This window comes from Typopeltis vanoorti, chromosome 6 (genome assembly GCF_054136105.1).
Source record: "Typopeltis vanoorti isolate ZY-2024b chromosome 6, IOZ_Tvanoo_1.0, whole genome shotgun sequence".
Classification (NCBI taxonomy): Eukaryota; Metazoa; Arthropoda; class Arachnida; order Uropygi; family Thelyphonidae; genus Typopeltis; species Typopeltis vanoorti.
In genome coordinates, this window is record NC_143554.1 from 52,496,828 (window position 1) to 52,513,173 (window position 16,346).

At 35.2% G+C, this 16,346-nt stretch overlaps 1 protein-coding gene across 1 annotated transcript in view; it reads left to right on the forward strand.

Annotated features, from left to right (window-relative positions):
- Positions 1-16,346, forward strand: part of LOC150105451 (integrin alpha-PS2-like) — a 536,973-nt gene that overhangs the window by 514,034 nt on the left and 6,593 nt on the right. Inside the window, exon 29 of the mRNA XM_090394825.1 lies at positions 3,856-3,981. Within this exon, the coding sequence (XP_090250951.1) occupies positions 3,856-3,981 (126 nt within the window). The remainder of the gene's footprint in view (positions 1-3,855; positions 3,982-16,346) is intronic.

Genomic DNA, 16,346 nt, shown 5'->3' on the forward strand with positions numbered 1-16,346 from the left:
TAGGGGGAGGACTCAACCCGTCCTAAGAGATGGATGGCAAGGATAGGATAGGTGAAGTTGCTAAAGATATTACATATTGTTTATATTAATTTAATACTTCTCACCAGCAAATTATGGATTTCTGAGTATGAGGATATGCTGATGGAATCTGAAATGTAGTGACTAGTGAAGGACAGAAAAGGGGAAGTATGAATGAATATATGGCATTTTATATGACAGATATAAAATGTATGTCATATCTTTCTTGTCAGAACAAATAGGAAAGAAGAGAACAGGTAACCATCTGTAGAAACTGATTAAGAAATGTGATCAACAAGCAGTACAGAGATTTTTCTTGTGATGACTAGTGAGTGAATGATCATCAGTGAATTGACTTTTCATGATGAAGGTAACAATTTCATGGGGTTCCAGGTAATATTATTATTATTATTACCCCAAAACCTCATGGAGTCAAAGACTCATCTGGGAGGTCCCTTTATCACGCACAACATCTCATCATACCGTGTCTTAAACACACTCAAATTCCTTGCAGACACCACACTCTCAGGCAAGGCATTCTAATCATTCACAACTCTGCACAAAAAAATCTGCCTCTCACTCCCATACTCACACCCTCTTTATACAGTTTCTAGGGATGACCTCTGGTTCTCCCCTGATCTCCCACTATTCTCTGTAGAACTTCGCTACCATTGATCTTATAACAGCCCCTTACCAACTTGTAGGTCTCTATCATATCTCCCCTCTTCCTCTTGTCCACCAGACTCTGCAAATTACATCTTCTCAATCTTTCCTCATACTCAACATTCCAGAGGTCAGAAACTACTTTAGTCAGTCTCCTTTGGACCTTTTCCAACATCTTTTCATCCTTCTGAAAACCCGTTGACCAAATCTGGGCACAATAGTCCATGCGTTGCCTAATCAACGTCTTATACAACGGAACAAGAATCTCCCTACTTCTACACATCAGTGTCCTCTGCAACATTTCTAGAAGCCTTTGTGTTGTCTTCACAATTTTGGTGATGTGTTCCCTAAATTTTAGATCCTTATCCACTATCACCCCCCCAGATCTCTTATTTCTTCCACCTCCAACAATATATTCTCACCAAGCATAAATTCTGCATCCCATCTTTGTTTTCCAAATTTTAAAACCTTACATTTTGCAACATTGAACTCGCATCCCCATTTCCGTGCCCAATCACTCAATTTATTCAAGTCTTCTTGCAAGGCCACAACATCTTCACTACTCTTTATGGTTCGTCCCAACTTTGCATCATCAGCAAACAACTGAATATCTCCATCCAAATCTTCGCCAGTATCATTATTATACAAGTTAAACAGTAATGGCCCTAAAACAGACCCCTGAGGCACTCCACTAGTGACTTTCCTTTTCCTGGATATCGCACCCTCATACACAACTTGTTGATACCTATCAGATAGCCAGTCTCCAATCCAATACACTAATCTAATATCCAACCACATCTGCTCTAGTTTGACTGTCAACTTATCATGAGGTACTCTATCAAAAGCCTTTGCAAAATCCAAGTATATTACTGTGTATCCTTCTCCTCTGTCCAAGGAAGCAATCACTTTATTGTAATAAGTAAGTAGATTACTAAAACATGACCTCCCTTTAGCAAATCCATGCTGTCTATCAAAGATAATACCATTGTTATCAACCCAATTCTGGATCCTAGTTCTCACAAGCTTCTCCAACAACTTAACCACAACTACTGACACACAGATAGGCCTATAGTTCGATGCTTGAGTTCGATCACCTCCTTTATGAATTGGCACTATCTTTCCCTCCTTCCACTCCGTAGGAACTTGACCAAGTGCAAGTCTCTTATTAAAAAAATATGTCAAGGCAGATGTCAACTTCCTGGCACATTCCTTCAGAATACGCAGTGATATATTATCAAGTCCCACAGCCTTATTTACATCTAGTTTACTTAACTCCCCAAACACCTCTTGCTCACTTACAGTCAGTCTCTCCTCCTCATCAATAACTGCTCTCAATCTCTCCATGATGTCACATTCACAAGATTGAAAGATCTTTATGAACTGCTCATTAAGTATCTCCACCACACATTCTGCTACAGCTGTTTTTATACCATTTTCTCCAATCAATGTCATCCTTCCATAATCATTCTTTCTTTTGCTGGCTACATATCGAAAGCTGTCCCTAGGATACTTTTTGGCTTCATTAGTTAACTGCTGTTCATACCTCTCTTTAGCTACTCTCACCAACCAAGTCACCCTCCTTGCCTGGTCTTTGTAGACCTCATGAAATTGGTTATTTCCACTTCTCGTATGCTGCCTCCACAATGCCTTTTTTCTCTGTATCGCATGCTTAATCTCTTTATTCATCCATCTCACACCTACCTTATTTAACCTTCTCACCCTTGGAATACATTTAGACATTCCATCTACTAGATAGTTTTTGAAAATCCCCCAAGCTGTATTGATCTCTTTTCCAGCTAACTCCTCATTCCATGCTACACCCGCAAGCTGTCTCCTGAGCTCTTCATAATCATTCCCCTTGTAGTTCCACATATACCTTTTTCTCACAGGGTTCCTCGCACTGCTGGCAACCACCCAGGTAATCACCTCATGGTCACTTTCACCAATTAGTGGATGATTTGACACCTCATTTATATAGTTACATCCTCTGATGAGATGACCAAATCCAAGACCCTTAATCCTCATGTGCCCTCTGTTACGTACTGTCTGAGGTAGTTATCTCTCAAGAACTCAAGAAACTCATTTTCTTTACTTCCAGTTGCTATCTCATCATTCCAGTCTATATTGCCATAATTAAAATCACCCATAATAATCACCCTTTTCTTATTTACTTGATTGTACATTTCATTATCACCACCATCCACATTACCTGGTCTATAACAACATTCCACCAAGTATTCATCTCTATCTCACACCATACTGCCTCAAAACCACTAGCACTATACTCGTCTTGCATCTACTTTGTATGGACATAACTCCTTTTCCATCATCAATAGCACTCCCCCCTCCCTTTTTACCCCTTCTATCCTCACGAAACCCTTTTCTTATTTACTTGATTGTACATTTCATTATCACCACCATCCACATTACCTGGTCTATAACAACATTCCACCAAGTATTTCATTCCATTCATCTCTATCTCACACCATACTGCCTCAAAACCACTAGCACTATATTCGTCTTGCATCTACTTTGTATGGACATAACTCCTTCTCCATCATCAATAGCACTCCCCCCCTCCCTTTTTACCCCTTCTATCCTCACGAAACACATCATACCCTTCCATCTCTATTCCTGTCAGGATGTCATCCTCTTCCAACCATGGCTCACTTATTCCGACAATCTTTGGGTGCACAGATGCAATTACTGCAACCATTTCATCTGCCTTGTTTCTTATACTTCTAGCATTGGTATAAGAAGGGTGATCATTATGGGTGATTGGTATAAGGGTGATCATTACGGGTGATTTTAAATATGGCAATATAGACTGGAATGATGAGATAGCAACTGGAAGTAAAGAAAATGAGTTTCTTGAGTTTTTGAAAGATAACTACCTCAGACAGTATGTAACACAGAGGGCACACGAGGATTAAGGGTCTTAATCAACAGCTCATTTCTGGATCTACAGCTAGTTCCACTGATGCCACTCACTCGATGTGATCTCTCCATGCTAGACTGGGGCCATTTCCCTTTCTGCTTCTTCATTTTAGAACCATTTTCAATTCCTACTGTTTCCTGTTGATCCCTGGTCATTCCATCCAGGTAATGATAATATTGAGTATTTATTACTAACAAAGTGTAATTTGATTATTTGGTAAGAGTTTTATTTTTCAGGTTACTACTATAATAACTCGTGAAGATGGAATTCTAAAACCAAAAATTATACCATGGTGGATTATTATTTTGGCTGTATGTATCGGATTATTACTGTTGGGCCTCTTAGCTCTTCTGTTGTGGAAAGTAAGTACAATTTTCATATGATTGAAATATATAGATTGAGATGTAACTGCTGCATAATGTTACTCATCTGATTTTTTTTTTTTAATTAAAGATTAAATATTTGCATGCATCACTAAGATTTTTTTTTTAATTTGAGTAACAAATATTGCTCCTGTTTTAACTGTACATGCATATTTCTTAATCTTAAAGAATGTTAGACATATAGATTTAGCTTATTAAACTTGATAAGAAAATGTATCTTGTTTCTTGTTTCACTTTTTGAGCAAACATTTACATGTTTTACTACCTTTTTACTGACCACATCTTAAGGATGGAGAACAGAAACAAGAAAGGAGGATAAATATAAAATATTTAGATATACTGTAAAGAATACTTTGATAACAGATATGCTTTTTTAACCAAGTAAATATTGTGAGCTAATTATGCATGTGTCTATCATGTAGGCAGTTCAGTATCTCTGATAACTCTTAAACTCATTAAGCCAACTGAGTAACTGAATCAGATATTAGAATTCCAGATATTATGAAAAAGGAGTTCTGGTTTCTGTTCAGACACGTGTGCAATTACTTTATTACACTCCTTGAAGCAAAAAAATACACTGTACCTTTTTTATGTATATATTTTGCAAACAATTATATTCTTGTTTTTAATTCTTTACCCAAGCATGAACGAACACAATTTGCACATGTATATCCAAAGACTTCTCTTTATCAGTAATCTAATGCAGCTGAATAACCAAAACACTAATTGGAGCCAAAATCCAGAGACAGTTGATATGTGGTTAGCCCTTTCTATTTGCCTTAGGTGGGCCTTTACTGCTGGATTGTTCTCCACTCATTTCTGCAATTGACAAGAAGACCACAGAAAGTAAAGAGAAATGGCACAGTATGAGAAGCTAATAAGAATAGACAGTGATCTGCACCTCCTCACCAGAATTTTGGAATTTCTAAAATGTTTCTTTCTAATTACATAAATTGATGGATGGAACAATAGAATTTCTCTAATACAATGTTGTGAAGTATTTGAATCTTATTGCTAGCTTTCAGAATTGTTTTTAACTTTCTATAAATGATATCTTAGCTCATTGGGGAGGGGGGGGGGGGATATTGCAAAAAAAGAACTTGTTCTACTTTGAGTAATGAAATGCCAAACATTACATAGTTTGTTCCAGATATGCAGAGCAAGGATAGTTGTAGAATCCACATTCCACTGTTTCCTGTCTGCAACAGACATTACAGAAGATTGGATCACTAATGTTCAGGTACCTCCATTTGATGGTCTTTATTGGAATGTGTCCATGTGGAATTCTCAGAGATTCCTCTTGCCTATTTAAACCTTAATCTGTGTTTTATTATTCTGTGTGCTGTTTTTGTTCCATTAAACACAATTATGATTATCAAATAGTGTCATTGTTAGTACCCTACTGTGGAAGTTTGTTGTCAAAAAGGGTAAATATCTCCTTATATATCATTCCAGTGTTTTTAATGGATAGAATGTCAGTGCTGAAATCATGTTGCAGAATAACGGTTAAGTACAAAATTCTGCAATATTCAGAAACAATCTCAGCCCTGTGGACCATTGTAATCATTATTCTAAATAGTGATAATCATTTATTCTAAAGGTCTAATATTTTATAGATTTTGAGGCTGCATTGCTTAAATAGCAAAATTTTGATAGTCGTATGGTTCCATAGGTTTAAAAAAATTCTCTTTTAACTTTTGTACAGCAGGACCAGAAAAATTGCACAACTTTATTTTATATTTGTTTATCTTTGGTTTCTGTAAATATCTTTAATATATTAATTATGCATAGCTGATTAGACAAGATGATGATTTTAAGTGCTTTGGTTTCAGAAAGAAAGTGTCCTAATTTTCTAGTTTTCTAAGATACTTTTGTGTATAAGTTCTTGAACTAGTAGTATTGGACAAGTTCTCTCTTAGAGATTAGTTCACATTCTTATATTTTTCTCTATATTCAGAGGGAATGCCTATGAGATCCTATCTTCCAAAAATCTTTAATAACATCTTTAATAAATACATTTCTTTAATAAATACAAAAAAGATGTACATTGAATTATTATCCCCAAAATACTTATTGCATCATCTGCGTATGTCAATGCTTATTTTCCTTCTTGGTTGAGATTATTATTATCCCTCTTATAGCATATAAATTGTCACCATTCTGTAAGAAAGATTCTAGAATGAATAACAGCAAAGAACTAAGAGGGTATGCCTTGCTTTACAGTTATTTGAATTTTTGACCAGTTCTAATAGGAATCCATCATTTGGGAGGCAGGTATCATCGGTGAGCTAGGTCTGTGATGATACTGAAAGCTAAATGCAGAAGTATAGTTCATATCCAAGTAGCAAAATGGTATCACCATATTCAAGACTTGGAAAAAATACTCATCTATCATCAGTGATGATTAACAATTTTATCACAAGAATAGGTTTGGTTTGATAGTTTTATTTACATAATGCCAATTCATTTACATAATGCCAATTCAATGACATTTTATGTCAAAAATAGTTTGTATTTTTACCTTACGGGCCAGTCATTACAAGTATTTGTTTTGCGATTCATCACTGCATATGAGCAATAAGAGGATAGGATGAATATACATGCATCATTTTATCTTCTGAGAGCACTTAACTGTACTGTGAAGCAACAGCTAATCATAACATGGTATCTTAAAATTGATGTGCAGTGGTAATTGGTTTATTTCATTCTGAAAGATAGAATATGTAGAAATTGAGCCAAGATTAAAAATGCAAGCTAAATGTTTTATTATTGTTTTCTTAATTGCTGCCACTTCATATAATATCACTGGCCATGTCTGTTCTCCAGTGCTTCAGAGCCAAATGAAATGTTGGCTGAATTCAGCCAACATTTCATTTCATTTAGCCAACATTCACAACCCAGTAGTGAAGTTGATGTATGTGAAAACCTAAAAGCTTTATTTTTAAGTCTTTACTAATGTGTATATAATGACACAGAAGAAACTGACTTTTTTTAATAAAGGTGATTTGAGACATACCCTCAGTCTTAGAACTGAACATGTATGTGAAAATGATCATGTGTCATTAATAAATATATGCATGTATCAATCTTCAGAAACAACAGATGTAGTAAAAATTTATCTATTCCTGACTAAAAATGACTACTTCTATGCATTATAAGAAGTGGTTGATCTAGAATAAAATACAAGCATATGTGAGAAATCTATTATTGATAAGACAGAAGAACTGAGAGGTAACACACACACACACACAAGAATGAATGTAGGATTAGAGAAAGTGTGGATAATTCCAATATTGACTGGATATTATGTATCCTATTACTATGTAAAATGCATACTTCTCTCCAGTAAACAAAAGAAAATTCTCAGAAAATGAAGTAAAATATAAATACATGCACAACAAATTTTACATGATCTACTGATCCATCAGCCAACATATATTCCTGCCACACCTAAACGAACCACCCGATTAACATTATTAGTTCATTGGATTAGCTCCTTCCCATCGTGATTTACTGAACTATCAAATGTATACAGTGGCTGTTTATTATTGTTTAGTTATTTATACTTTGCAAACAAATCTGTTTTCCTCTCCTTGTAAGTTTTTTTTTTATTATGCAATCAAAAATTCACTTAAGAATGTCGAGAAATTATAGGATCACATGCTATTCACTCCACCCAGCAACTTATAGGACACACATCTCACAGATGTTAACTATTAATAATTCATTTGCCAGTAATGAAAGTATTTCTACTCACACTTGTTCTTTCCTTTACATTTCCCATTCTCACATGGTTTGTTACTGATGGTTCATATATTTACATCTCCTTTATTATTGTTTTCTAATATATCCTAAAACAAATACCCCTCCCCCCGACCTGCAGATTTGATTACAATTAAAGAACTGTTACAATACAAAGTGCTTCTGCTGAAACACAAGCACAACATTTCTGGGGACACAGTATTTTCTCTCTCCCTGCCAGATAGGGTGATGGCAAGAATCATCCCAGCATTGAATATCTTAAGCTGCCTTTCCACATTTCAGATTTTTGATTGGAATTTACCTCAAGTACCTGGCTGCACTTCTCTCGAATAATTTCCACCCCATTTGTAATGGTCCATCTAGTTTCATTTAACAGTCTTTCAAAGTAAATTACTCCAGACATCTAGGATATCTTCATGTTACCATAATCTCTGATTCATTTTATGTTCTTTTCTCCATTTCTAAGCTTTTTCAGTAGCTCCAGAATATTTTTCCATTCCTGATATTTATCTTCCATGTTTTTACCAGTCTTCCCACGACATTTGATTAGGTGACTTTTGCACATTGCTTCACTTTCTTTGATTTTTCTCTATATTCTTTTAAGCATCTGCCAACTTGTTTGGTAGTAACTTGCAATATGCTTTCTTCTTTTCCAAGATTGTTCTATAACTTTTTGCATCTGCCATGGAGTTCTGATTTTTCTGTCCTCCTTGGCAATTTTTCCATATGGCTCTCTGACTGAATTAGTTTTTTTTTCAGTCTGTTACTGAGCTTCCAAGGCTTCATTTTTATTTTCAAACTCATTCATTTTTTTTTTTAATACTATTTGTATATCTGAGTCTACATTTCACCTCTGAAAGCTGCTTAACTTTCAACATATCAATCATATGCCAGCCTGGTTAGCCAAGTAGTTAATGTATCCGCTCTCCAGCCAAAAGGCTGCAGGTTCGTATCCTGCTGTGGGCATGGGTGTTTGTGGTTGTCTGTGGAAATACTATTTCAACAGCCAATACAGCAGTATTGTTTGTTGAAAGCCAGTTAAGCTGAATGCACTTTCTTTCATGAATTAATTTTCACTGAATGGTTTCAATTACCAGATTTTTCATAAATATCATAATCATTCCCATTTATAAAAATGGGAATAAAACTAAATGGGATAATTACAGATTTTCTCTACTAAGTGTTTCAGATAAGACTTATGCAAGTATACTTCAGAAGAGAAAGAGAAAAGTTGAAGAGAAACTTGGAGAAGAGCAAGCAGGGTTCAAGGCAAATAGAGGGTGTCAGGATCAGACTTTTACTTTAACTTTACAACAAATAATTGGGAAATCATAAGAATATGACAGTGATGTGTACTTAAGTTTTGTAAATCTGGAAAATCATAGGACAAACTGCTCAGGGAAAAAGCGTTTCAAAACACTTTAATTATATGGGATAAATGAAACTTTATGAAACAGAGTAATATATAGTCTAAATTTGAATTGTAAATCAGCAGTTAGAATCAAATGAAATACAGGAAGATGGTTTGATGTAAAATCATGTGTAAGATAAGGTTCATCATCCGTTTGGATCGCATTAGAAAAGAAAGTGGTATTAAAACTGATATTAGAATTGGCGCTATCATATCAGCTCTTTGTTTTCTGCAGATGATATTGTATTCCTAAACATCCAATGCAAGCCTGATAACTAAACTGAATAATAGCTGTAACAAATTTGGCATGGAAATAAGCAATAAAAGGATCAAAACTATGAAAATAGGCATGAACAAAAATTAAGAATTATAAACACGTTAACACAAGAATATTTTAATGTTTGCCAAATATTTCAGTCTGAACCTAATAGACTATCCTCAGTGGCTGATAGGAACAGTTTTTACAAGGTGGAATGCAAACAATTGATCATTTAAAAGTAGAATGAGTCGCGCGATGTTATATTGCTAAGCATTAAAGAGAGGTGAATTTCATCAGTGATGAATAAATTATAGGTATTAATTCACAATTTCATATAACAATCTTAATTTATAAATTCAATTAAAGATAACATTAGACTAATGTAAGAATTAAAGGTCTCAATTTAAGAAAAAAAAACTTCTTTTTAATGTGTTATCTGGATTAAACTTTCCCATATTTTTGACAAGGATGTACAATCGTTTCGATTCAAGTTAGAGCGTTGAAGTAAGGCCTCAGCACTCTCTTTGAATAGGCATTCGAATTTATAGCGACATCTGTGTAGAAGCCGATTCTACAACCAGAGAATGTTGTGGGCTTGTCTCTATCATGCTACGCTAATCCAGACTTATCGGATTTGTTGTGAAGAATGTATGATTGATATTCTTGTATTCTTTTTTCTATAGAGCATCCAGTTTGTCCAAAGTATGACAGATTGCAGTTACAAGGAACTTGATATACATCAGGCAGGGTAGTTGAGCGTTTATCTTGAGAAGAGGGGAAATAGGTGGATATTTTGTTAATAGGGATATATAAGTGGCTGTTAAATCATATTCAGAATTCTTGAAATTGGTTCTGAAATCCTGGAAATATATGGAATTGGAACTCAACGTATTGATTCTTGGTTGTTCTGGATTGTGTTGTAGGAATCGAACAGATGTGTAGTTTTTTTGGAGAAGCCATTTAATTTCATGTGATGTTTGATAGTTGAAAGTTCTTTCTGTAATTCATGGGGAGTTGAGCAATTAGTTCTAGCTCGTCGATTTAAACATTTTATGAGTCCTTTTTTTGATAAGGATGATGGGCCGATTGTTTGAGAATGTAATGTCCAGTAAAAGTGGGTTTTCTGTAAATTGTTATCATCAGAATACCTGAAGGTGAGCGGAAAAAACTACACATCTGTTCGATTCCTACAATCCAATCCAGAACAACAACAGAATCAGAATCAACATGTCAAGTTCCAATTCCATATATTTCTGGGATTTCAGAACCAATTTCAAGAATTCTGAAGAAATATGATTTAACAGCCACTCCCCTCTTCTCAAGATAAACGGTCAACTATGTCTCTGCCTGGTGTATATCAAGTTCCTTGTAACTGCAATCTGTCGTACTTTGGACAAACCTGACGCTCTATAGAAAAAAGAATACAAGAACATCAATCATACATTCTTCACAACAAATCTGATAAGTCTGGATTGTCGCAGCACGGGATAGAGACAAGCCACAACATCCTCTGGTCCAAGACTCGCCTCCTACACAGATGTCGCTATAAATGTGAACGTTTATTTAGAAAGAAAGTGCCGAGGCCTTACTTCAACGCCCTAACTTGAATCGATTTAAACATTTTATGAGTCCTTTTTTTGATAAGGATGATGGGCCGATTGTTTGAGAATGTAATGTCCAGTAAAAGTGGGTTTTCTGTAAATTGTTATCATCAGAATACCTGAAGGTGAGCGGAAAAAACTACACATCTGTTCGATTCCTACAATCCAATCCAGAACAACAACAGAATCAGAATCAACATGTCAAGCATTATATATTGTATATCTTTATCAAAAATATGGGAAAGTTTAATCAGGATAACACATTAATATATATACTTTTTTTAATTAAGACTTTAATTCTTACATTAGTCTAATGTTATTTATAAATTAAGATTATTATTTGAATTTGTGAATTAATATCTTTAATTTAATCATTACTCTGATTAAAAAAAAAAAAAAAAAAAAAAGTTTTCCTCTCTTTAATACTTTGTGATATAACATCACGTGGCTCGTTCTACTTTTGAATGATCAATTGTTAGTAATTCCACCTTGTTAAAAAAAACTTTTTCTAAGTAGCCACTGAAGATAGTTGTTGTTTTCAGACTGAAATATTTGGCAAATTAAAATATAATATTCTTGTGTAAACGTGTATGTATTATAATGTGGAGAATTAAGCTACTGAGCATAGTACTGATACTGATTAAAATTCTTTTTTTTTTTTCACTGAAAAGGCCAACCTTACAAGACATGCTAAATTACAGTCATAAGGAATATGACAAACACAGAGATGATAGAGGACAAAACATAAATTTGGAAAACTACACAAGCATCTTTTGTAGTTGCAAAAATTAGAAATCTTGGAAAATATACAGATATCAAGTGAAACTTCAAGATATCTATTGATAGATTCCAACATACCCAAAATTATGTGAAAAGAGCTCTATATTCTATTATGGTATCCTAGATTGTAGAATCATAAGAGTCCAAATTCTGTTGAATCAAATTTTCCTCTGAAGATGCGAGTTAACTTATCGGAGTGCTTATTTTTTTTTTTATTTATTATTATTTTTTTTTGCAACATGATCTTTTTTTGTTGAAGTCTTTGATGGAATCATATAACTTTGAATATATTCAAAGGTTTTGTGAAGGGTAGGATCATGTTCCTTGCTCCTGTTTTATAATACAGTGACAGCTGCTCAGTTGGATAAAGGTAATGGGTTTATAGCGATACTTCTGGACTTTGCAAAGCCCTTTGACAGGACACCACATGGAATTCTAATCAGTAAACTGCAGCACATAGGGATGGATATAGGGTTGCTGAGATAGATAGGAGGATGGTTGATGGGGAGATATCAGAATTCAGGAGTAGAGTCCAAAAGAATGCCCGTGACTAGTGACATGCTTCACGGTTCTGTTCTAGGACTGCTACTGTTTAATTTGTACATTAATGATATAGGAAAGGATCTAAGAGGAACTGTTCAATTATTTGCCATTGATGCAAAGTTGGGTTGAGCAATAATTAATACAGATGATGTCAAAATTTCTCTGGTCCAAGAATTGCCTGCTACACAAATGTCGCTATAAATTCGAATGCCTATTCAAAGAGAGTGCTGAGGCATTACTTCAATGCCCTAACTTGAATCGAAATGATTTCCTATCCTTTTCAAAAATATGGGAAAGTTTAATCCGAATAACACGCTAAAAAAAAAAAAAATTTTTTTTTTTTTTTAAATTTAGACCTTTAATTCTTACATTAGTCTAATGTTATCTTTAATTGAATTTATAAATTAAGGTTGTTATATGAAACTGTGAATTAATACTTATTATTTATCCGGCACTCTGATGAAATTTACCTCTCTTTAATGCTTAGCAATGTAACATCATGCAGCTCGTTCTACTTTTGAATGATCAATTGTTTGTATTCCACATTGTAAAAACTGTTCCTATCATGTCACTGAGGATAGTCTGCTAGTTTCAGACTGAAATATTTGGCAAACATAAAATATTCTTGTGTTAAAGTGTTTATAATTCTTAATTTAATGTCACAAGTGTCTCTGAAGAATGAACAGAAATATTCAGCTGCATTCTCAGTGAAGAACTTATATAACAAGTAAAGTATATCAGCTATTTAGGCACAACTTTTAGTGAAAATGACAAATTAAAACTCCTGTACTATTTACAGGGCTTCCCTGTAAGTAGTAGAGGAGATACCAGATAGATATAAAAAATTATAGAGCTGATGCAGGACCCACACTTTCTGCTTTACATAAACGATCTACTCACAATAATCAATAATCTTATCCACAGCTTTTCAGACAATAGTACTACTTGCGACTCATCCTACTCATTTGACAAGCATGCAGTACTCTGACATCCCAGGCTACAAGATCATCTTTAACTATTGCCTTAAAATACTATCCCTCAATGCCACCAAAAAAACAGTCTTGCCTTTTCTTGTGCAAAAGAGATCCCAGATCATCTACCCTTACTCTCAGTAATACACAAATCACAGACAAGATCAGATCTTTTTTTTGTTTGGACTAACATTTACATCTAGTCTTTCCTGGCATAAGCATATCACATCAACAGCCTTCTCAGAATCAATAAACTCAGCATTTTACACTCATCCAGCTCTTAACTATATACAAATTCCAAATCTGCCCATGTTTAGAATACTGCTCACATTTTTGGAGCGGCACTCCTAAAACTACCTGTGAAATCCTACACCATCCAGAGGCAAGCAGACTCATAGATGATCCCTCTTTTACTGATTTACTTCAATCCCCATATAACAGGTGCAATGTTTAAGCACTATGTCTATCTACAGATACTTCCATGGTAACTGCTATTACAAGAGCTGCAACTGTCTAGTAACCTTTATCGAGTAACTGCAAACACACTGAACCTGTTTCGCCTCTGTCTTTCATTCCATCCACCTCTATCTTCTGGAGCAGCTTTCCTTATGGAGTTATATCCAAACAACTATAACTTGCAACTCTTAAAAAAAAAAAAAACTGTCTGTCCTCATGTATGGCATCAATATATATATCAGTGGAGTCGCATGCCCATTTGGGTTGAGTGTGCTGTTGTGGTTTGTGTAACCCACGCTATGAAATTCACATCCATTTGACCATATGATTGCATTTTTATCGATGTATGAAAATTCATTATTCATTATTATTCCGGGCAACTCCAAGGAGTCGACAGACTCATCGAGGGAGGCCCTAACATCATGTCAAGAACAACTATTCGACATTCACACAGTGTCTATCATACCTTGCCTTGAACTCATTCACAGTCGTTTGGGTTTACAGTGATTCTACTGGACCTTGCCAAGGCCTTTGACAGGATACCACATGGAACCCTAATCAGTCTTAAACTCTATGGACCCTATGCACTCTTAAAAAAGTTTTAAGAGTGCATAGCACGTCAGTGCTAAACTTAATCCATCCAATGCAATTGTAGGATTACATTGAATACTTTAATTTATCAAATAATTGTAACCAAATCTGCCCAGAGGTTTGTTTTAAGATATATATTAGAACACAATAATGAAGGAGAATGCTATATTTGAATTACTCAAAGGTATAAAATTTGGAAGAGGAAGACAAGGGTTAGCTCCTTCGACTACAATACTGTTTCCCATTGTAAATATGGGCAAAAAAGTTATAAATTTATTGAAAATTTTATATTAAAAAATAGTTTAACAATTTTTTAATATTTCATGTTGGTAGGTAAGTTTAAAAAAAAAAACTTGCCTACCACATCAGTTCAAGTTCCTGCACGCAAAACAGATGATACTCAGAAAACAAAAACAGCAATTCATAACAAATGATGACGTTCAATTGGATTGGTTGACACAATAACCAATCACAGCCTCAAGGTGTTATTGTCTCAGAGCTCACCATGACTCTTCTTCTGAAGTTTAAAACTACTAGAACATTAAGAATTTGACCCGCTGCACCATCTGTACATCTTTTCCAAGGGCTCAAAGGTGTTTAATAGCCCAGGTGTTGAACGCACACCTGGGCTATTAAAGCTAATGTGATGCAATGTTTACACGTAGAAGTTTCCTCATCATGAAGCATTAGTATATTGTGTTTGCTTTTAGGAATCACGCGGAGTCTGGAAACAATTAGGGGAGTCTTTAACAGGAATAAATGCAAAAATATAATATCAGTGATATTGCTATGTGGTGGATGAGCACTGCACACCTAGCACATCCTGAATGTTTCCCCCTGATATATATATCCTATTCTATCTGTCTAGGATAGGTTGAGTCACCTCCGAATCAGGGGTTACTGGCATATTAATGCAGCTGGATCGCCACTCCTCTGCCGCATCCCCTAAGGGCGATATTCATGACTGTATCTGCGTGTGTTCACGGGGCCGATTTGGCTGCTTGTGGGATGAAATACCTCCAGATAAACTTTGGGGGGGGGGGGAACCTGCTGTCCACGCCCAAGATTGGCTAACTTGGCAATAACTGAGGATGATCCTCGAGCTCCTTATGTCGTCGACAGGAATCGAACCTAGGACACTCCTTTTCCAGACATATGGTTGCAAAGCGCATAGCCACTAGGCTAACCGCGTGAACATATATATATGATATAACAGATTTACTCGGCTGAAGGTCATTTAAACTATTTCGTATTTGAAATAGATTAAATAACTGGAAGCTGAGAGATAAATCTTTATCTCAACTTCCAGTCATTTAATCTACGATGGAGATCTGGAAAGTCCTGATAAACACCTAGAACAAAAATTATATTAAAGCAACTGATATAACCTCAAGAAAGAACATACTAGTAGCAGAGTTATAAGGGTAACTTATAACATTGTATTAGAGATCATATTGGAGGCTTAATGGATTGTATACAGCACTCAGAAAGGATTAAAACAGAATTTAATACTTCCTATATATATTTCTATATATATGCCTATATATATTTAATACTTCCTATATATAGACATCTTCAGGACATCTTCTTTGTTCCAGTGGAACCGCCTTACAACTGAGCTTGACCACATACACAACACTTTCCTCTCCAATGGCTACAGTGATCACAGTATTAAGAAAGAAAATAAAAATAATAATAATCAAGTCCTCCCCCTCTCCTCGGTCTTCTCTTGAGAAAGAGTTTAGAAATGCCATCACCATACCCTACATCCGTGGCACATCCAAAAAAGTAGCCAAGATTTTAAAAAAGTACAACCTACACATCGTGAACCTTGTGAGCACACCTCGTTCACCTCGTGAACACACAGGTTACAGTCATAAATACTTACGGCAAGGAAGGCAACGGAAAACCACCTTGCTCATAATCATCTCTCCCTAGAATGGTAGCATATAGCTACCCTCCCCCGGCCG